This window comes from Momordica charantia (assembly GCF_013281855.1).
Source record: "Momordica charantia cultivar OHB3-1 chromosome 9 unlocalized genomic scaffold, Mcharantia_2.0 BLBB01000009.1, whole genome shotgun sequence".
In the NCBI taxonomy this organism is placed as follows: domain Eukaryota; kingdom Viridiplantae; phylum Streptophyta; class Magnoliopsida; order Cucurbitales; family Cucurbitaceae; genus Momordica; species Momordica charantia.
In genome coordinates this window covers 21,535,188-21,557,198 of record NW_028275167.1, presented here as the reverse complement: position 1 = coordinate 21,557,198, position 22,011 = coordinate 21,535,188, and the positions used below count along the sequence as shown (strand labels likewise).

At 32.2% G+C, this 22,011-nt stretch overlaps 3 protein-coding genes across 3 annotated transcripts; all 3 read right to left on the bottom strand.

Moving 5' to 3' along the window:
• Positions 1-670: 670 nt before the first annotated feature.
• On the bottom strand, positions 671-2,518 carry LOC111018324 (MLP-like protein 31). The gene is made up of 2 exons (XM_022294366.2): positions 2,266-2,518; positions 671-1,275 (listed from the first exon to the last, which is right to left on the bottom strand). The coding sequence occupies exons 1-2, from the start codon at positions 2,453-2,455 to the stop codon at positions 1,004-1,006; spliced, it is 462 nt and encodes a 153-aa protein (XP_022150058.1). The 5' UTR covers positions 2,456-2,518; the 3' UTR covers positions 671-1,003.
• Positions 2,519-14,075: 11,557 nt separating this feature from the next.
• On the bottom strand, positions 14,076-14,936 carry LOC111018314 (uncharacterized). The gene is made up of 2 exons (XM_022294349.2): positions 14,573-14,936; positions 14,076-14,458 (listed from the first exon to the last, which is right to left on the bottom strand). The coding sequence occupies exons 1-2, from the start codon at positions 14,934-14,936 to the stop codon at positions 14,076-14,078; spliced, it is 747 nt and encodes a 248-aa protein (XP_022150041.2).
• A 4,143-nt stretch (positions 14,937-19,079) lies between these two features.
• LOC148209194 (MLP-like protein 43) lies at positions 19,080-20,636 on the bottom strand. Its single transcript, XM_088128369.1, has 2 exons — positions 20,361-20,636; positions 19,080-19,562 (listed from the first exon to the last, which is right to left on the bottom strand). Exons 1-2 carry the CDS (start codon positions 20,545-20,547, stop codon positions 19,147-19,149), a joined length of 603 nt encoding a protein of 200 aa, XP_087984495.1. The 5' UTR covers positions 20,548-20,636; the 3' UTR covers positions 19,080-19,146.
• Between the last annotated feature and the right edge of the window lie 1,375 nt (positions 20,637-22,011).

Below are 22,011 nucleotides of genomic sequence, written 5' to 3'. Positions count from 1 at the left end.
GACAATTGTGAAAAAGCAGATTTGGGTCATTCAAAACAATTTTTGAGGGGTAGGTTATTTGAGCACATTGGAACTTAAGAAGGTCATATGAGTCATTTTCCCAATACATCAGGCCCGATAACGTTTCTACTTCTAGTTTTTCATTTTCAATTTTATTAATAAATTTAAGTATTTTGACAATTATTTAATTGATTTATTTCTATTTCTTAGAATCATTCTCAAAATTGTATTAGATTGGTAGGACAACAAAAACATGTTTCTTATTTTTAGCTTTCGTTTCCAATTTATTCCAAAACATAAATAAAAATATTATTTTATCATTTCTTTATTGGGGCATACCCATTTTATTTTTTCTTTATTAAAAAAAAGAAACAAAAGCAATAAATAGGAGAACCACCTTTTCTAATTTATTGTTTCATTTCTTGACTTTTTGTTCATATTCCTCTGGGATTTTTGTACATCTGCTCATATTTTTTCAAATCTCTTCTTATTTTGTCCAAATTTATTAAAAACCTGGGGTTGGGAGGAGGTTCTGAATGGATTTGGATTATTTTAAAGAGCATTTTTTTGAGTGATGGATCATAGATTGAAAAACTTACCACTATATATATATATATATATATATATATTTTGGTTGTGTAAATTATGATAAATAACAAAACCCCAATCCTCCATTAAATTCCACCTCCATTTCTATTAATTATCCAAACACAGAAGATATTCACCCTGAAACAAAACCCACAATCCAAACGTCCCCAAAGTAAGTAACCTAATTCAACATAATTCAGGTAGTTTTTATCCCACACCATTATTTATAAGTAGGTTTACATTCATAATATCTCACAACCATGAGTTCTCCAATGCATGATTTCGTAGAACATGCACAAAGAAAACATTTTGCTTACAAGCAATTATTTTAAACATAGAGTTCATACATAACGCATAGTAGATGTCAATACTCGATCGGTATCAGACCCGACCTCCCATCAGTGGTTTCGGTTTCTCAGTTACCTCCCATAAGGTGCGCATCGATATCTTTGGCGGTGTCAGCGAGAAATTGAAGCAAGGAATGTGAATCTCCAATATTTTCATGCAATTTTTCATATTCTATAGTATAGTGAATCACACTTCCCTTGCCCTTTGGAATAGCTTGGAGAGTACACTTGAAGTTTTTATAATTCTTCAATTGGTCTCCTTCTATTTCTTTGAAAGTGATCATATTCTTCTCCTCATCTACTGCTTCAATCAGATGCTTTCCTACTTTAGCTTCTCCATCTACAATTTTAACACTACAAATTAATAGTACGGTTGCCATGATTTATGGGTATCGTTCGTAGATGAGAAATAAATTATAAAAGTTGTAAAATAGTTATTGGAAAGGTGTGATGCACGAAATAAGAAATGAGAATGAAATGGATTAGGTCACGAGAGGAATGAAAAATTATCTGTTTTTAGAGAGACAGAGTGATTTCGAGTGAGTCCTGATTCTAATCCTACAATCTAGTAAACACCCTCAAAGGTAATTTCATTCTCATTAATTGATTCATATTCCTTTGAACATGGTCCGGTAACGTTCTTGTTTTTCCAACAAAATCAAGTTTTTCTTTATTTTTTCAATAAAAAAATAATAAAGAACAAGAAATAGTTTACAACTACAATTATTGTTTTTCTTTGTCAAAAAAGAGGAAAAAAGAAACAAGAAACCCATTCTCGTTTCTTGTTTATGAGATACATTAGATCAACGAATCTAATAAGGTTTATAAGGCCTCGTTTAGTAATCCTTCTATTTCTTGTTTCTTCATTTTTTTTGTAAAGAAAAATGAATTGTATGACCCTAACATCCATAAATTCAAGTATGATATACAACAAATATTTTTTTTACGTATGATTTGAAACAAATTGGAAATGGGAACACAAAAAGAGAAAACCTGTTTTAGGTTGTTTCCAAAATTTATAAAAATATTTCCAAAAAAGGGAGAAACAAGATTATTCCCGCTCTAGTGGAGATTACTTGCTTTCTGGATGGGAATTGGTAATACTTGGTCTTGGTCTTGGTCTTTGATGAGGAAGTGGTGACAAGACAAAGAAACAATAGCTAGTTGAAAACTGCTTAGATTTCTTAAGAAAATTGGAAACGAGAAATAAGAAATGAGAACGTTACCAAACAGATCTACGATACCTGAACTACTTCTTTCATAGCCAATTTATTTTGAGAATATTAAGAAAAAGTAAACAGTACGAACAAAATAATTGACGAAAACAAACCGTGAAAGTAGTTCCAGGAGATGATAGAACCCACTTCGCCCCAATTACCCTCATGGAGCTCACAACCTTGTATGTTGCCCCCAGAAACATTGGAAATATGGTGTGGTCTCTTGAGGACTAATTCATGGAACTTCCAAGCTGGGGCCTTGATTTCGACATCGACTTCCAATTTTCTACAGAGATCAGACATTGTGTTGCTTTGAAATATAGATTATAACTTCAATTCAACAAAGATTAATGTCTTACCAAGCATATAAGTTTTGACACTTATTTATAAGGAGGGTTGTAACATTGAATCAAGACACTTGTTCTTCACAATTTTGAATTATTAGGCATAAATTAGATCATTCAATGGCAGTAAGCCTACAGACTTTTATTGAGTATGTTGTGTCGCGTTTGGTAACGAATTGTTTCTTGTTCTCCGTTTCTAATTTTATTAAGAAATATGAGCATTTGACAACTATTTAGATTTCTTGTTTCTCATTTTTTATAAACATTATGAAAATTGTACAGAAATTTTGTAAACAACAAAAAACAAGTTTAACTTATTTTTTTGTGTTCCCGTTTCTATGAATTTGTTCGAACAGAAATTACCTTGTTTTATCATTCTTGAACAGAGAGGTTTGGGAGCTATGCAATTCTATTTTCTTTATTGAAAAGAGGAAATAGAAACAAGAAATGAGAACGATACCAAACGGGCCTATAGATGCTAATTTCTTGTTCCTACTAGAATTATTGAAAGCATAGGAAAATAAAGCTTAATTTCTCAATACTATAAAAATGGAAACGTTACCAAATGGGGCGAGAGATTGAACTTTCAACTTCTAGAGAAGGAATATGTCGTGTCTTTACTATTTTTTTTTATTCAACCCTGATTTGAATCTCTAACCTAAAAGGTAAAATAATGTATGGACTAGTTGATTGACTATCGCTCTATACTTCATTGGGTTATGAAAGTTTATAGGGTCACTCAATGTATGTATATATGAATATAATTAATTGCTTATAGTCCTTTATTAGTGAAAAAAATACATTAATTTATTTTTTAATATAAATTATAAGAAATTCACGAAAGAAAGTATATATATATCTATATTATACAGATGAAGGTAAAAATTGTCATGCGAACATGTTTTTAACATGGAAATGTTAAAAATGCATGGAAATTTAAGAGATCATCCCCTAGTTCCTTACATGCTTTTTGTATGGGTATCTTTGAAAATGATTAACTATTCACGAACTGGAATTACATAACTTAATTTGACTACAACATATCATCGACTAAAAGTTAAATCTTCAAATCTCTACTCTCACATATGGTTGAACTCAAATTAAAAAAAAATCAAAATATTTTATATTCCTACCAAACAAACACTAGAAATCTAAATACTCATTATATAAATCTTGGATTCCAACCAAACAAACTATCACTATTACCAACCACAATGTCAATGCTTAGGGACGTTACTGAATGTGTTCATGATATTTAAAACCATCGAAAAAATATATCACTTTCTTGTAATATAGTTTGTAACATATCTAAAAAATTTTATTTGGAATCCTATAATAAAAATATGGTAAAACATAATAATTAAATAAATTTTGAGAAGTTATAGAGTTAGAAAAAAAATTCATGAAATGGATGAAAATAATAGAAATCTAGAGTTGATGTGTATAAGCTCAGACATCAACGGACAACTTTGTCACTCGTCTTACCCACATCATTGTTATTAATATTTATCAAGTTCCTTTATTTTTTGTTTACATGCTTTGTAACCCAACAAAGTTGTTGCATAAATAAAATTTCCTGGGAGGAAGATTTTGTAATACTAATTTTCAATTTCATCTCAACAAATAAATCTGGCTTGAATAAGTCATGAGATTTAGGTATAAATTATTCATAGTTGTTTTATACTTGGAACCTATTAGCTTATGCTGTGACTTGTGGATGAATATGATTAACATCCAGCAGCTATAATATAATTTTTAAATGACTTTTAGATATAATAATGTACTTTACATTTATGTTCTTTTAAATAAACCTACCAACTGCCTTATTTTAATGGGTTTGTTTGATGACTTTGGAAAAAAAAAGTTTTATTTTTAATAAAATTACTTCTTGAAGAATTATTAATTTAGAGCATTGTATGGGAAGAAAAAAAATTAGACATGACAGGCCATGTCTAAAGCATGAATAGACCCAAGGTGTGAACAGATCTAGGGCGTGGCTAGATCCAAGCCCCCAGCCAGGTCCCGACCGACCAAGTCCCGACCGACTAGATTTTTGCACTTCTCCAAACCATTTTTTGAACTAGTGTTGTAGGGTGCTCTAATACCTCTCAATCGACTCTTGAACAAAAATCTGTTGTTCGCAGATTTTTTTTTTCTTTTAGATGACCAATCGCACCTTATAGATCATTGGTGACGACTCCAGACCCTTATCTCGAAAGAGACCCTTTAGGCGATGACGTAAACCCTATTTGCCATTTTCTTTATTTTCTCTCGTCTCCTAAAGGTTAACACGAACTACAAACGTCGTGCTTGAAAGAAACAAACACTTGTAGAAATTTGGGCTCCAGTGACAGTTAATTAACATAATTCATGACGGGTTTTTTTTTGTCATCTATTAAGGCATCAAGAAAGAGGAGAAGATGCCAAATTTGAAAAATTGTCATCAATGCATTTACAAGTACAGTTATACTTTGTCACAAATAGATCTTCCATCACAATTAATAAATGTCACAGAAACTCATTTAATTACAGTTTATAACTGTCACTAAAACAATGAAATATTTTATTTTCTTGTCAATAAAACGTAATGACGACATTTTATAAATGTCACGAAATATTTTTTAACGACTGTTGATAAACGTCAAGAAAAACGTAACACTGACTATTTATAATTGTCATGAAAACTTTTATAGTGATAGTTTTAACGGTCATGAAAATCTTTATATTCACAATTTTTAACTGTCATTAAAACCTTTATATTGACAATTTTAACTATCACGAAAATTATATATATGACAATTGATTAATTGTGACAGTTTTTTTTTTGTCACAATTTGTGTTTAATAAAGGTTTGTAATGTCAATAAAAGTTTATATATGACAATTTCATAATAGCCATGAAATACATTTAATAACACTATACACGTTTCAAAAAAATTATCTATATCTGTAAATTATAAAATGTAACAAAGTTGCATATAATATGATCAAAGTCTGATCAAATTTGTACATTAGGATATTTTATACAAATACTATATACTATAAGTCTATGACTACAATAAGAGAATGCCCAACGAACTATATTCACATTACATCAACCTCGTACATGTTGAAAATACGCCGAAACTCTTCCCTATACATTCTCCTTTCTCAAAATATTGCTCCCGCAAGCTACTCCTTTTCAACAAAATAAAACGAACAATTAAGAAAATATTAATATTAACTCCCACATTATCTTTCTAGCTCCAACATGCATTACGTAATAACACATATAAACACCAAATCTTAATTGGCTATCTTTGCTGTAGAATAGCCACACAATTATCAACCTAGATTTTAAACTATATGCATGACACAGATATAAACACTAAGTCTTAATTGGCTATCTTTGCTGCAGGATAGCCACACAATTATCCAATTGAAATAAGTGCAAAGGGAATGAATTCATTTTCATGAAGTTCATGTGCAAAACAGCTATACGCTCAGCTACATACTCAAACCTATTAGTCCAGACATAAGAATGTATCAGAGTTGAAAGAAAACAATCTAATTAAAAAATTATATTTAGCAGTGAACACACAAAGTATTAACTATTTACTAAAATTGATGTACTTATAAGTCGAAAATTAGCAAATTTTTATATGCACTTCAGTAGATGAACAAACCAACAGTCTCCATTAAGCATTAAAGGTGGATGAGAAGTAGGCTTAGCTAATAGTCCTAAAATAAGCGAGCACCAAAACATGAAAAATGAACCTATATAATTATAAATAACAAAGCACAACTACGTCATGACATTAACTCATTACTTGTTACTTCCTTAGAAAAAACATCCAAAATAAATAGATATTTGGTAGACAATACTAAAATAAATTTACAAACTAGAACGAACGGAGAAACGACACCGTACATTTCCAGTTGATTGTCCATAGCTAGAATAATCATACCTACATAAAATACAGAACAAAGGATCATGAGCCAATTCTGCTGTTGGGTGCAATGTGTACAATATTTCAAGAAATTCACGGTATTATGAAGGTAGTAGAGCAACTTTCCTTGATTTCAGCAGTTACAAATGCTAAAGGGTTTTTTTTTAATTATGAAAAGCCGAGCTTCTATTGAAATGAATGAAAAAAAAACAAAATAGCATAAAAAATAGCTTAACCAAGGGGAGCCAAACTAAAAGAATGAGCTTTAATCAGCAGCACAATAAAACCTAAAGAGTATACAAAATATGTTCAACTATTTTGAATACTTTTTCGATCTTGTACAGTTTATGGCTTTGAATTGGAGTGCTCAAACAATTTTTTTTGTAATTACTCAACCTGTACTATTGGATTAGATTGGAAGGGTAAACACCTTGTCCCGAGGTCCACTAGGCTGTATTTTACCTTTTTTTGGGCTCTTTGAATTAAAGTCTCCCTTGTTTCTTATTGAAAAAAAAAAGATAGGAAAGACTACTCTTAAAATCGAGTTCAAGCACATTCTTAATGATGTCATCATGTGATCAGAATAGTGATTTCCAATGTAAACATGATCAAGAGACGTATAAATCCTTGTTTAATGACTGCTTCTAAAGTATGTATTTCAGCCATAACTATTAGAGCGATAAATGCCTAATTGCATTGAGAAAAATCCACTATTCTCCCATCCAGCCATCCCTATTCCCCCGCTTCCATGGAGAAAAACGACGCTAAGACAATCGATTACTCATTTCATTTCTATATGATACTGTCTAAAATTAAACTAAAATATAATCCATAGAACGACATGATTTGAAGATGAAGGAACAAAATAAGTTCAAAAGTTGATGAAACAAACCAAAATTTCAACTAAAATAGAATCCATAGAGATGGATATCAAAAGACAGAAATTTTAAACTCTAATCCTTGTAGTGGTTAGACTCAAACTAACTTGTACATGACAAAGAGGACGGCAAATGCATCAAGCATGAATGATTTAATCAGATTGCTCTTTTCGAATTTTCACAGCAATAAGAACGCATGTACAAATTAGGCAATTATAATTTTCATGTTTCAATTCAATAATTACCTCACTCGACATCGTACCCCTTCTCTTGAAGCTCCGAAATGACCTCGTTCCTCATCCTCAACCATAGCTTCTAGCCCTCTTGCTCTAGATTTTTGTTCTGTAATTATTTCTAATAATTATAAGAATCCTTATCTAAATCAAGCATCCACTTTGGACCTATGATAGTTCCAATCATTCCCCCTTTGGCAATGAACACCTCCATATCTTCCTCGTCACCTGGTTGATAATATATCACAAGATTAACTTTAGTTCAACCCATAACCCTAAACGACCTAGGTTCTAGATTAGTTTACAGGACCAACTCCGCTCGACACTCATCTTTGTCCAAAGTTGACGTATCGATCCCCGACCTTCGTACCCAAAGCCTCGATAACCAACTAGTGACGTATTAGCCTCCTGACCCTGATACTCACCCATTCGCTTCATTACATTTCAAAAATCTCACCAAAATCCTACATATTTCTAAGTTATGACCCATGCATCAAACGTCTCACAAGAATTCATAACTACAACTAGGTATCGAATCCAACAACACAAAGCTAATCAATCATATCCAGTCAGAACCAACTTGTTCATCCAAAATACTCATATTCATCAATATTCACAAAGGGATAATCGACATACATATTATTGGATAATAAAACACAGAAAGGCCAAGCAATTCATACATATTTAATTGAACTTTTGCTCGCATTGTATCATTTGGTCTATGTACCGGAACGATCAACAAACAATCCCCTCAAGTAAGAAAGTACTTACAAAGGTCATAACACTCCTAAACTTTGCCGAAGGGTTCCTACTAACTCACCACTAATCACTTGGGTTATGGGTGGGTCAGTGTCAAATTTGTTGGGTGTGTTACCTAAACTCGTGGTTTGTATTTATGTAAAAACAAATTTTATATTTAATAAAGTTATATTCAATAAATTTGTTGTTGAATTCATAGCATTGCATTGTCCAAACTCCAATAAACTAAACATCCAAGGTTATTATCATGTAACCGGGAAAATATATCTATTCGTAACCGGGAAAATATATCTATTCGGTATATATATGATATATTCGGTATATATTTGATATACCCTTGATATACTAGGTATATATTTGATATATCCCTGATATACAAGTGGATAATATCTTGGGAATAACCTAAAGGGTCTATAGTATATGGATAAGGCTGGGTACCTTATCCTGGTAATATTATGGATACGACCCACTTTGTAAATGTTACAGACAACTCGATCCAGGTCGTTCGTGTGGAGACATGCGAGTGGGGGTATCCTACACAAAGAGTTTGTATAAGACCGGATGGTGAAATAACCAATCTTTAGATGTAACACTGTTAACTAACAGATTGCTATTTCTTAGGATGACCAGACAACTCATTCTCAATCTTGAGTGAGTTATAGACTCCTGCCCGTGAGGGCTCTTCCTTTGATCTGTATGGGTGAGAGCGGCCTGAGTCTCCGACTCAATATTCCTACCATTTTGGGGACGAGACCGAGTGGGGAGCTGGGAACATAATTTCACAAGATGGAATTCACTCCTCCCCGACTTTAGGGAGTAGATGAGTGTTCTCTTAAATGCTGACGTCGGGACTTGAACAAGGGGTCCCACCCTCTCATTGGCCTAAGAGGGACTTCTGGTTATTGGTCGGACCATAACCAGGTTGTTCATTAAAGGAGCAGTGGTATTTAAGGAGTAAGATGTAACTCAGGGGTAAAACGGTAATTTGACCCAGCTTGAGTTACGAGCACTCGTGAAGGATTGACTTGTCATTAATGGTCATATATTCATGGACACAAAAACATTCTGCAGTGAGAAGAGTGCAACTGCGGGTCTTTAGTGGAGTGACCTGTAGTAAACGAATGTTAATTAACTCGGTCAATGAGTTTGACCGATTAATCTCGCATCGTTGGAGCTTCTGATCTGTAGGTCCATTAGGTCCCCTTGCTAGCTCATAACGGGTAAAACGAGGATCAAGTTTTTGGAAAATTTTGAAATTTTCAAATTGCTCAAGGGATTATATGTATAGTGATACATTATAATATATAGTTAATTCTAATTAAAACTATATATTATGAGAGAAATTATTTGAATGAGATTCAAATAAAATTAATATGAATATGATTCATATTAAAACTATAGGTTAAACATAATATGCATAAGATGTACATTACAACTATAGATTAAGAGAAATGCTATAGAATACGATTCTATTTTTGTAATAAATAATTAAGTGTTAATTATTTATTTGATTTATATATATATTAATTGTTAATTAGATTAATAATTAATAATTATTTATTAATTAATATGATTAAATAAATAAATAAATAAATATGTATATATATATATATTAATCATTATTATTTATTAATAATATTAATATATAACTCCCCTACAAAAATGCTGGGGAGTTAAGCGACGTGGGTTAACTCCCCACATCACAGTTTCTTTTGTTTTGGTTTTTCAGAAAGGTTCTGGAAAAACAGAACAGACACTCTCAACATTTTCTCTCAATCACACTCTCTCAATTCTCCCTCACATTCCCTGACGCTCCCACAAACATGATCTTGGTACCCAGAGAATAGCTTGGAAGATCTATTGGTGGTGTTCAGGAAATCGTTGAAGAACAGTTCTTCAAACGTAAGTTTTTCCCTGTGTTTCCTTTTTTGCACATTTGGTTTTGTTTCTCAAGATTGATGAACGATGATCATCGCTTCTGTTGCGGGATTCACATCCCATCAAAATTAATGTTGAATGAGCCCGACACTTTAAAATGAAGTTCGAAAATGCTGGAGTTTCCTGATTTGATGCCAAAAAGGGATGAGTAATGCAAATCGGGCTTCAATTGGGTGTGGGTAAGCACTGAAAACCACCGAAAAGCTGTTGTCCATGAAATCCAACAAATAAGGTGCACTACTGATGCTACTGTGTGCGGTCTAGTTGACGGGGACGTTGCTACTACCATAAAAACACCCCGAACTGCCGCGATTTCTGCTGCAAATCGCCCTAAACTGTTGCAACTGCTTCTGGGTGACGGGTTTAGTGATGAAAGCTTCGAGCTTTCTTGAAGACATCACAGATCAACGCGTGAAGAAGCGGCGATGTTCGAAACTGTGCTTAGATGAGGCTGAGCCACTGCCAAATATTTGCTATACGTGGGTTTCGCAAATCTGTCATGGTTGTGTCGCCGTACGTTTGTTAGATCTTAAGCATAAACTATCCATTCTGCTCATAACATGCCAAAAGGAGCCGCACGCACTGCTGGGCCGTCGAAGAACGCCAGATCTGGGCATTTGTTGTTGTCGCGCCACCAGTCGAAAACACTACAGCAGGAGGGTCACGCCGTCATGGGGTTCGTTCGCATCGCCGTTCGCTAGGAAACACTGTCGTGGAGTCGCAGCCAATGATGATGAATAATGAGGACTGCTATGGAGGAAGAAGAAGAACAACAAGAAGGTGGGTGGTTAGGGTTTCCTTCATTTTTTTTCCTTCTATTTTCTTTCCCTTTCTCTTTTTGTTTTATTTATTTTACAAAAAAGAAATGGACCCAGTGAAACTAAAATAGTAACACAAAGTAATGTTCAAGGTCTTATAAAAAAAAAAGAACGTTACATAATCATTTTCCCAATAAGAACTCTCTCTAAAAATGCTTCGGAAAATTTATCTAAAAGATTAACTAAATTTAAAACCCAAACTTAGAACTCTAATATTAGAAAATTCATGAAACTAAATATCAGCTTAGAGGAAAAATCCAAGGGCACAAATAAGTCTTAAAATAAACGAGCCAGAGAACGCGAGCGTTCACTACAAGAATTTAGAGATTTGCGACTAAGAAATTTGTCGCTAAAGGTTGGAAAGTCGTCACCAAAATCGTCGCCGCTGCCCTGTCGCGATAGATCTTTGACGACGAAATCATTTTCGTCGCCGAAAGTCTATGGCAACGAAAATGATTTCGTGGCCAAAAGCCCCTATGGGGACGAAATTGCGTCATTATTTTTTTTAATTCTTGTTTCTTCATCCTCTTTTTTCTTCTTAAACGTTAAAAAATTTAAATCAAACTTCATAAACACGTATTCAAAAGTATATATAAACTTCAATTTATATTAAACAACAAATAATTATTACAATCGGTATGATATAGAAAATTGAATAGATAATAGAAGCTAAATTTCGACTGCAAAGTAAATCTAAACCTAATACAAAAATCATCATCTCCTTGGCTTCATGAAATCTCGTCCAATTACCAAAGTTTGTGAGAAGAAAAATCAAAACAACCTGAAAAACAGAATTAAAGAGATGAAAACTTAATACAAGAACCCATTAACCAATTATTTTATCTTCAAATAAGGAAAAAAAAATAGAGACGTCAAACAAACAGAATTAAAGACATGAAAACTTAAAAAATATACCAAAAAAATAGTCATAACAAATAACATTAATTTGATTTTGAGTGTGTAACAACATAGAGATAGAGAAAGAACAAGTTTTAGAATTTTACCGACGAAGAACAACGGAGAAACACGACAAAGTGAAGCAGTGACGATAGCACAGCGGTGGCATCCTATGATTTCAAGATATATATACTCAGATTACTTGAAAAATAAAATAAAACAAAGTATAGATTAATACCTCAAAATCAGTAGAAGAAGAGTGGTGGTGAAGGATGAGAAGCAATAGAGAGAGAGAGGACACATCACACACACAGAGAGGTTGGACACATCCACGGAGACGGAAGGAGGGAGAGAGAGTGGTGACAGTGGAAGGAGGGAAAGGTGATGATAGAGGCGGTGGAGGGAAGGAGAGGGAGTGGTAAAGGCGGAAGAATGGTCGGTGATGACGGAGGTGGTCGAGGGAGGAAGAGGAAGTAGTAGGGAGAAGGAGGAAGAAAACAACTAAAAATGAAAGGGAGGAGGAAGAAAACAACTAAAACTGAAAGGGAAATGGAGGGGGTTAAAACGTGATCTATGGCGACGAAATAAAAAGTCGTTGCCCAAAACCCTTAATATCGTCGCCTTAAGTTTCCCTAAAAAATTGGGCGGTAAAAATCTCGCCATTTCTCAAAACTTTTGGCGACGAAACCTTGAATTCGTCGCCAAAAGTGTCTTATGCGACGAAATCACGATTTCGTCCCCAAAAGTTATGAATAAAAAATATTAATTTAATCGGGACTTTTGGCGATGAACCCAAATTTCGTCGCCATATGATACTTGTGGCGACGAATTGCAATTTCATCGCCAAACGTTTTGTCGCCAAAACTAAAATTTCTTGTGGTGGTTACAGAAAATGTGAGAATTTCAAAAAGTGAAAAGTCTACGTTTACAAAGGCAACGACAATTTTTTGGAGTAAAAATGATATTTCAATAAAAAAATTTCGGTTCAGTTGAACTAGTCATTTTATGTAAACCAAAAAATCAAACTCAACCATTCAACGAACATCCAAACAACTAAATTTAATTATATTTATTTCAAATTATTTTTGTTCCAAACAAGATAAAGAATTTTCAATCGTATCTCTGACTATAAATCACGAAATTTAAAATCATTTCTTGAATATTCTTGCCAGCAAACGAGGATAAGAGAAAGTATTGAATTCTTGCAAAAATAAAAAATAAAAAATAAATAATAAAATTGAATTCTATTTATAGAGACGATCTCTGACAAGACTCCCGCCAATGGCTTAACGATCATCCGACAGCCCGTAAAACGCGACGTGTTGTTTGATTAATGTGTTAATCAACACTCTTGCAGACATCTTCGCGTAGGTCGGCTCTAACCTTCTAGGTCGGTTGATAAAACATAATGAACAGGTTAGCTCAGCAAAACATTCCAACCTGAAGAGACCATGATTAAAGATATTCTTAAATAACAATACCTTTCTTTTGTCGACACGTGGCCGGCGATAAATAGTCTCCAACAAACCTAACTAGTTCCAATTTAAACCCAAAATAATTCATAAGCATTCGATTAAGTTGACTACCTTTCATTCCAATAAAAAAAACTCGAGTATAATTTAAATATGAATATTTTGTCTACGAAGTGCTTGGTGAAACTAGAATTAACTTATATTATTTTTATAGAAATATATTAATAGAGGGTTTAAAAATTAATTTAAATTCATAGGGCTTAAACTAGGGACCGAAGAGAGGAATCACACAATTACGCAGGATAAGCATACCACTATACCAAATACCATTTTCTACTTGTTTCATGGAGTATTTGGGGAAACTATTAAGCGTAAATCTATACTCGATGCGACTGGACAATCCCGAAATAATTAATATCGTTAAAAAAGCTGCAGTTTTTCTGACAGAAATGAAATGCGCTCAAAATCATTTGTTTTTGTATGTCATACATTCTCAAGATGGTCTAGGTAATTATTATGAATACTTGAATTTCTTTTTATTTTTCTTGACAATTATAAAATGTCATAAAAGCATGAAAATTTTCGTAAATTGTCGTTTTTTGGCACCAAAATCGCGCCTCCACCATTTCGTGACAGTTTTCACTGTCATTGAAAATTCAGTTTTCATGACAGTTGTTGGAGCTTTGTCCCTTCTTGTGTCTACAATTTGCAGCTATATGGCCACTATTGCCACAAACCCAACAGATTGCACGAATACGCTTGTTAGCGTCATTCCTTGGCCCAAGATTCACATTCTTTGTCTTGACTTGATTCTTCTTGGGATGACGCCTTGAAGCTTCAGCAATATGGACATTAGCTTCAACTTTACGTGGCTCTTTGTCTCCCTTTCTGTTGTCCTCTTCAATGTGGAGTTTCACAGTAAGATTCTCCATGAACAACTTCTTTCGCTTATGTTTGAGATAACATTTGAATTCTCTCCAAGCAGGAGGTAATTTCTCAATCACAGCAGCAACTTGGAATGATTCATTAATGACCAATCCTTCACGTTACAAATCACTAATGATAATTTGCAATTCTTCCAACTGGTTAACTACAAACTTGGTATCAACCATTTTATAATCTAAGAATTTTCCAACAAGGAATTTCTTAGTACTAGCATCTTCCAGCTTATACTTCTTGTCTAATGCCTCCCACAATTGCCTTGAAATATCAAAGGCATTGCAGTAGACATTATACAAGGTGTCATCTAGGCAACTTAGAATGTAGTTGCAACACAGGAAGTCTGAATGCAACCATGCTTGTTTGGCAGCTTCAGTTTCAGGAGTGATTGCTTCTAGCGGAGTAGTTGGGATACCTCCTTTAAGATGAGCAAGATTCAAGGTGGTGAGGTAGAAGATCATCTTCTGTTGCCATCTTTTGAAGTTTTCTCCCTTGAACTTCTCTGGTTTTTCAACATGAGATTTGACAATGGTCAATCCCATCATCGAAGGAGCGTTGGCAGAAGTGTTTGCAGCCATCAGATAATTGTCTTCAGATTGTTGGGTAAATATACACTGTATATATGAACTGTGTAGTACTGACAAACAGATTACAACGTAACTAGTTACAAACGATATAAATTTGAACAACTTGATGAACACCAAAACTTGATAAAAAATAGTCGAGACACGCTTCAATAGCGTTGACTTGAAGACAATTATTCGCTCTTCACAAGTTGCTAGCAGACTACAGCGATAATCTCAGCAGGATACAACGACTAACTTCGGTAGAACTGCAACCTCGAACTACTTGGATCTGGCAGAACTCTTAGATACTTGCTCTCAACATAAACAAGAAAAACAACTCAAAAGAAGAGAGAATTCTTGTGAGAGGAGGAGAATACCCAATTGTAGTATGCTTGGATATCTCAAAATGAAGAAATCCACAACTATATATAGTTGTACAAACAAGTACATCTCACTCAAAATTAAACACATATGTAACATTTTTACATATGTTACATAGTTAACTTTAACACATTTATTTGTAACTTTAACAAAATAAAGAAATAATTTTTCATTTAAATACATAACTTCAAGTTTAATAAATAAATAAATAAAACCACTAAAGAAATAAATATATTCACAACGTATATGTGAATAAGTTTGTTTAAATTTCACTTTCTTTCACACCTTTAAATCCAACAGAAAGTATATATATATTAAACAGATGAAGGTTATAAAAAATTGTCATGCGAAGATGTTTTTAACATGGAAATTTAAGAGATCATCCAAAAAGTTTCTTACATGCTTTTTGAATGGGTATCTTTTAAAAGGATTAAGATTCATGAACTGGAATTACATAACTTAATTTGACTACGATATCATCAACTAAAAGTTAAATATTTGAATCTCAACTCTCACTATAGACACCATATTTGGTCCAGCTTATTTTATTATTTTATTATTTTATTACTATTATTATTTAATTAAATTTGATTGTCGCAACGTGATCGCGACGCGGAGCGGCTGACGTCTTCTTTTAAAGGTCTCTTAAAATAAAAGATTTTGGAGTCGCCACCAATTATGGTTGAGGGTGTGATTGGTCACCCAATTAGAAGAAAAAGCAAATTGGTCTACGCAAATCACATTGAGTTCGAGAGTCATTTGAGTATAGCAAAGGTATTAGCACCCTACAACACCCGTGAAACGGTTAGCAGTATTTTAATTTTTATTATCCAATTTATTAGATTATTAAAGGTCACCAAAAATTTATTTATTTTCTTTTTAAATATCCCATTTATTAATCCACATTTTAGAAATAAAACACGAGTTAATAATTATGGGTGACATAAATGTCATTCAAAATATGAAATTTTATTTTGGGATTATTAAAATTTATTTTAAAACGGAAATTTCATTTATGGAATTTATAAAATCAAGAACAATATTTTTCCAAAATTATAGAAATTTATATTTATTTGCGCGAGAATTTTCATGTATTTATGAATTTTAAGAAAATTCACAAATTTGATTTATGTTGTTTGTTAAACAATGAGTTTTGAAATTTTGTTAAATTAATTTTTGGGAGGAATTTCATGTATTTATGAGATTTTAACAAAAAAAAAAAAAAATCATAGCTAAACAATACACAGATATTTAAAAATTATTTTCTCTATGTCATTTGAAAATTTCCTTCTCTCTGTAGTTTGTAGTTTGTGCGTTCCTTTTGACTTTTTCTCACTGGCTCCCTAGAATGAGATTTTGAGAGGAAGATAATATTATGAGATCATTTTATGAGAAGTGAGGAGAGAGAGATCTGGAAGAGGATCTTGCAGTGAAGGTAAGAACAGAAAGATTTTGATATCCCAAAGAAATTAAAGACACTCAAACCTTCCCCTCCCTCTCCTAGGAGATTTTGGAGCGGATCCTCATAAAATTTTGTATTCCACCACCTCACCTCACCTCCTTTGTTCCGTGTGTATTTCTTCTCCTTATAGAGATCCTTTTACTTTCCCATTTCTTGTACGTGTTTCCTTCTCTCTTATCATAAAAATCAATCTAATATAGGGAGGATGAAACTTGAAAATAAATGAATGTAAGATGTACGATGTTATAGTAAAAGAGAAAGATTAGTGGAATTGATGGAGAATGTGATGGTGGAAGAAAAATAATTGGGAAGAGAGAAATGTGAGAGAGAAGGAGATATTGTTGGAAATGTACGGGAAGTTGGTAGAGAGTGGAGGGGACAGAAAGAGAGGAGGGAAGTGGGAGAAAATCAGGGGAGAGGGAATATGGAGAGAAATTAAACGAAAGATTATTTTATCTTTTTAAAATTCTATTTTCTCTTTTCATTTTAAAAATCATAATTCAATTTAAAATTTATTATTAATTTTTAGTTTTTTTTGTTATTTTATACTTTTTGTATTTTCAATAACAAATATCAAATAAAGTTAAAATGACCGGACGAGATACGGTATCTACATTGATTTTAATGGTTTTAGTTAAAAATAACATCATTTTACTTTATTATAAGTTTTATTTTTATTTATTATTTTTTTGCTAAATAATTATTTCAAAAACTTCAATGATGGGAACTCGAACCTTCGAGTATTCTGTATCAAAATTTTTCTAATGGCTTTCGTACCACTCATACCTATTAATTCATATCTTATTACAAAATGTGAATTAATATAATATAAGACATTTAAAATAAAATAAAAACATTTCTTTTTTTTTGGACCAAATAAAATAATAGGATAATTTTTGACAAAATGTGGTACCGTTTTCGAACGGGTGTCGTAGTACGCTCAGTCGACTCCCGAACCAACAATCTGTTTTCTCAGACATTGTCTCTATTTTTAGGTGACCGATCACACCTTGTTGATGTTTGGTGGTGACTCCCAAATTTTTTATTTGGAATTCTATTTGGAATCTCAAATTTTTTATTTGGAATTCTATAATAAATGTATGGTAAAACATAATAATTAAATAAATTTTGAGACGTTATAGAGTTAGAAAAAAAATTAATGAAATGGATGAAATAATAATAGAAATCTAGAGTTGATGTGTATAAGCTAAGATATGGTATAGCCAACGAACAACTTTGTCATTCATCTTACCTACGTCATTGTTATTAATATTTATCGAGTTCCTTTATCTTTTTCATGTAGGATTTTTAACGTGCCCTTTAAGATAACTCTCATGATTTTGCTTTTGATTTCATTCAAAAATTTGATACAAGGTAATTGTCCTCATTTATGTATTATTGATCTCTCTCTTTTCTAACCAATATGAGATTTTGTTTACGCACTTTGTAACCAGTTACAAAGTGGTTGCATAGATAAAATTTTCTGGGAGGAAGATTTTGTAATACTAATTTTCAATTTCGTCTCAACAAATAAATCTGGCTTGAATAAGTTTGAGATTAGGTATAAATTATTCATAATTGTTTTATACTTATAACCTATTCGCTTATGCTGTGACTTATGGATGAATATGGTTATAATAATGAGTTTTAGATATAATAATGTACTTTATATTTATGTTCTTTTAAATAAACCAACCAACTGCCTTGTTAATATGAGAATTCATTATGGTCAACATTGTTACATAATTTATTTGGAACATATTTTAATGCGTTGATGACTTTGGAAAAAAAAAACGAAAAAAATTGTTTTTTTTTTTAATAAAATTACTTCTGAATTATTAATTTAGAGCGTTTTATGAGATTTTCGTGCTTCTCCATACCATTTTTTGAACTAGTGTTGTAGGCTACTCTAATACCTCTCAATCGACCCCTGAACCAAAATCTGTTGTTCGCAGACTTTTTTTTTTCTTTTAGCTGACTCAATCACACCTCACTCATAATGGTTGGTGGCGATTTCAAACCCTTCTATCGAAAGAGACGGACGATGTTGGCTTGCGTGATGATGTTGTGACAAAACCCTATTTGTCATTTTCTTTATTTTCTCTCTATCTCCTAAAGGTTAACACGAACTACAAACGTCGTGCTCGAAGGAAACAAAATTCACGCTCGTCTGCCCCTACGTGGATCCGCCCTGATTCCAATAATTCTCGACGTTTATTATTTAAAAAAGATTACAAATGATAGAAAAATATACTAATGAAAAGCTTTCCAATATCAATTCTAAAACACATTTAATTTAGTGATTTTATTCCCATAGTTTAATTTAATAGTAGCATTACATTTAGGATACTTTATGACTATTCTCCAAGGCATGATAACTTAGAACAAGCCCAAAGAGAACACATATTGCATACGAGAACTTAGAACAAGCCCAAAGAGAACACATATTGCATACGAGCATTTATTTAAACATAGAGTTGGTACACATATAACATATAGTAAAACTAAATAATTTGCTTCTTCCTTATTGCCATTCATAAGGTGAGCATCAATGTCCTTGGACATGCTCACACAAAACTCAAGCAAGCTGCATGAATCTGGAATTTCTTCATGCAGTTTCTCGAATTCCAAAACCCAGTGAACTTCACTTCCCTTGCCCTTTGGAGTAGCTTGGAGCGTAAAGTTGAAGGTTTTATAATCCTTCAAAAGGTCTCCTTCTATAACTTTTGAAGAGATCAAATTCTTCTTCTCATCCACTGCTTCAATTAAATGCTTTGCCATTTGAGGCTTCCCATCTGTGGTTCAACACTACATAAATTAATATGGCATGCTTGTTTGGGATTCTAGTAAAAAGACGTAACAAAAATTTATAATATACACGATGTTGGATTTGTAGAGAGTGCAAATAAAGTTCCACATTGGCTCGAGAAAGGATCATGGATATATATGCGAGGGACAACATCTCCATTAATTGGTATGAAGTTCTTTTTGGATGAAACCAAAAGTAAAGTTGCGAGGGTTATGTTCAAAATAGACTATATCATACTATGTATTAGAGGCCAAAAGTTCAAATGAGTATATTCGATAAAAAAAATGGGATCCAACAAATATTGGAGCTCAAAAGAACCATTGGGATGATAAAAGAAAAATACGTATTTACATATTTACACTGCAAAAATAAGTGATATTTTATTATTGCTTATTTTTAAATGTTTTAATGAAAAACGTTTATTTCTGTTTTGATTAATTATTTGAATGTTACTTATTAATTGTTTAACATTTTAATTAACAAATTCATTTTTTTTTTGTAACGTTTCAATTAAAACGTTTTTATTTTTCCATTTTAAAATAAAGTCAAGTTTTCTTCTTCGGGGTAAAAATCCAAAATCTCTGTCAAATGTTCTTCGATTCCATTCGACTCCGGCGAGTGCATTATTTAGCACCGTGATCGTACTCAAATTGTTTTCGAGGCAGTGGTTTATCCATACCACAACAATCAATTTCATTTAAATTCTCAACCAGTTCTAACAATAATAAAGATCCAACGTTGAAAAGAGTAAAGAAATATAGAAAGAAAAATGATGAAAACAAACCATGAAAGTATTTGGCGCAGACGACAGAACCAACTTCGCCCCAATTACCCTCATGTAATTCACAACCTTGTACTTTGTCACCAGAAGCATTGGAAATATGGTGTGGTCTCTTGTGGAACATTTCATGGAACTTTGAAGGTGGAGACTTAATTTCTACATTGGCCTCCAACTTCCCTTTGGGAGCCATTGATGATGCTGCTTTGGAGTATAAGTTATCAACTTCTAAGTTATGGAAGATGATGCTTTGCTAGACATACAAGATTTGACACTTATTTATAAAGAGGGTTCACTAGTTAACACAAGATGAATTGCTTGTCACATTATAGTTAAGGGAATCCATTTATCATCCTTTAATTTAGATATAGACTTAAATGCTTGTCTCCACTGAGTTGGAATAATTAAATAATTCAAATATAAATTAGGTGCTCCGCTACTCTTGATTTTTATAGCACAACAAATATGAGGTAGGAAAATTTGAATCTCCAATTTTAAAAAAAAATTGAATGTCGAACTATGTTCCTGCTGTGATTAAATAGACTTCTATTGAGTAGAGTATAGAATGGTTACTTATTGGGAGCTTAGAAAATATTATTCAATATTGAATTATGGTGTGAATATATTTTTTTGTATTTTCTTGGAACTATGGTTTGAATATTCTACGCACTATTTAGTGTTTTTATTATTTACCTGACACTGATCTCTTCTCTATAATGTGTTTAGTTGAGAAAGATTAAAGCTGTTTGGTAACTTTTTTTTTTTTTTTTTTTCTGATTTCATTTCTTCTTTTTCAATCCAGAAAAAAAACAGAGTTGCATTGGTAATTGTTTTTTTATTTCTGGTTTTTTTTCTTAATATTGAAGAAGAAAGAGAAACTATTTCCTGCTTTTTCCTCTCTAACATTTTAAATTTTAAAGAGTGAAAGTTTTATATAAAAGTTAATTTGTCAAATTTAAGAATTAAATTTTTTAATTTTTTTCCTGATATTTATTATGTATCTTATAAGTAAAAACTTATACACAAAAAAATATTTTATCGTGTGTTTGGAAAAATTGAAAACAAAAAATTTGATTTATTGTTTTTAAAATCTCTACATAATTTTGAAAATTAGAAATAAGAAAAGTTACTGAATAGCAAATACTTATGTTTCCAAAAAAATTGGAAACCAAAAACAAAGAAACAATCCACACAAATGTTACTAAAAGGACTTAGAGTCCTTTTTTTGCTTTCCTTTTTATATTTTCTGGATTTAGAAGGTATGTAAAATTACATAGCAATAATTTTGAATTGGGTTCACAAGTAATTCATGCTTGCAAAAAGGTCTAGAGATTAGGTATAAATTATTCCAAATTATTTTATACTTAACTTGTGTTGGGATTTATTGATGAATAATTTAGAAGACAATTTCAACCTAACTATATATATCTTATTTATTTATTTAAATGAACCTCCTACCTATTACATAAAGTTATTCCAACTTGAATTATCTCATCTGGTTAAAACATCTATCTCCGACCAAAAGATGTAAGTTTAAATCTCCATTTTTATATTATTAAAAAAATATTAAAATTTTTTATAAAATGATGCAAGTGACGTCAAAATATATTTTATTAATTGAACTAAAAATACCCACAGGTTTAAAATTTATGAAATT

What these genes read in the sequence shown, in the direction of transcription:
- LOC111018324 (XM_022294366.2), bottom strand. Translation starts at nt 2,455, where the DNA reads ATGTCTGATCTCTGTAGAAAATTGGAAGTCGATGTCGAAATCAAGGCC. An exon ending in CTCCTGGAACTACTTTCACG is followed by an intron (nt 1,276 to 2,265) that starts GTTTGTTTTCGT and finishes TTAAAATTGTAG; the next exon opens with ATGGAGAAGCTAAAGTAGGA.
- LOC111018314 (XM_022294349.2), bottom strand. Translation starts at nt 14,936, where the DNA reads ATGGCTGCAAACACTTCTGCCAACGCTCCTTCGATGATGGGATTGACC. An exon ending in GTATAAGCTGGAAGATGCTA is followed by an intron (nt 14,459 to 14,572) that starts GTACTAAGAAAT and finishes TGTAACGTGAAG; the next exon opens with GATTGGTCATTAATGAATCA.
- LOC148209194 (XM_088128369.1), bottom strand. Translation starts at nt 20,547, where the DNA reads ATGGCTCCCAAAGGGAAGTTGGAGGCCAATGTAGAAATTAAGTCTCCA. An exon ending in CTGCGCCAAATACTTTCATG is followed by an intron (nt 19,563 to 20,360) that starts GTTTGTTTTCAT and finishes GTTGAACCACAG; the next exon opens with ATGGGAAGCCTCAAATGGCA.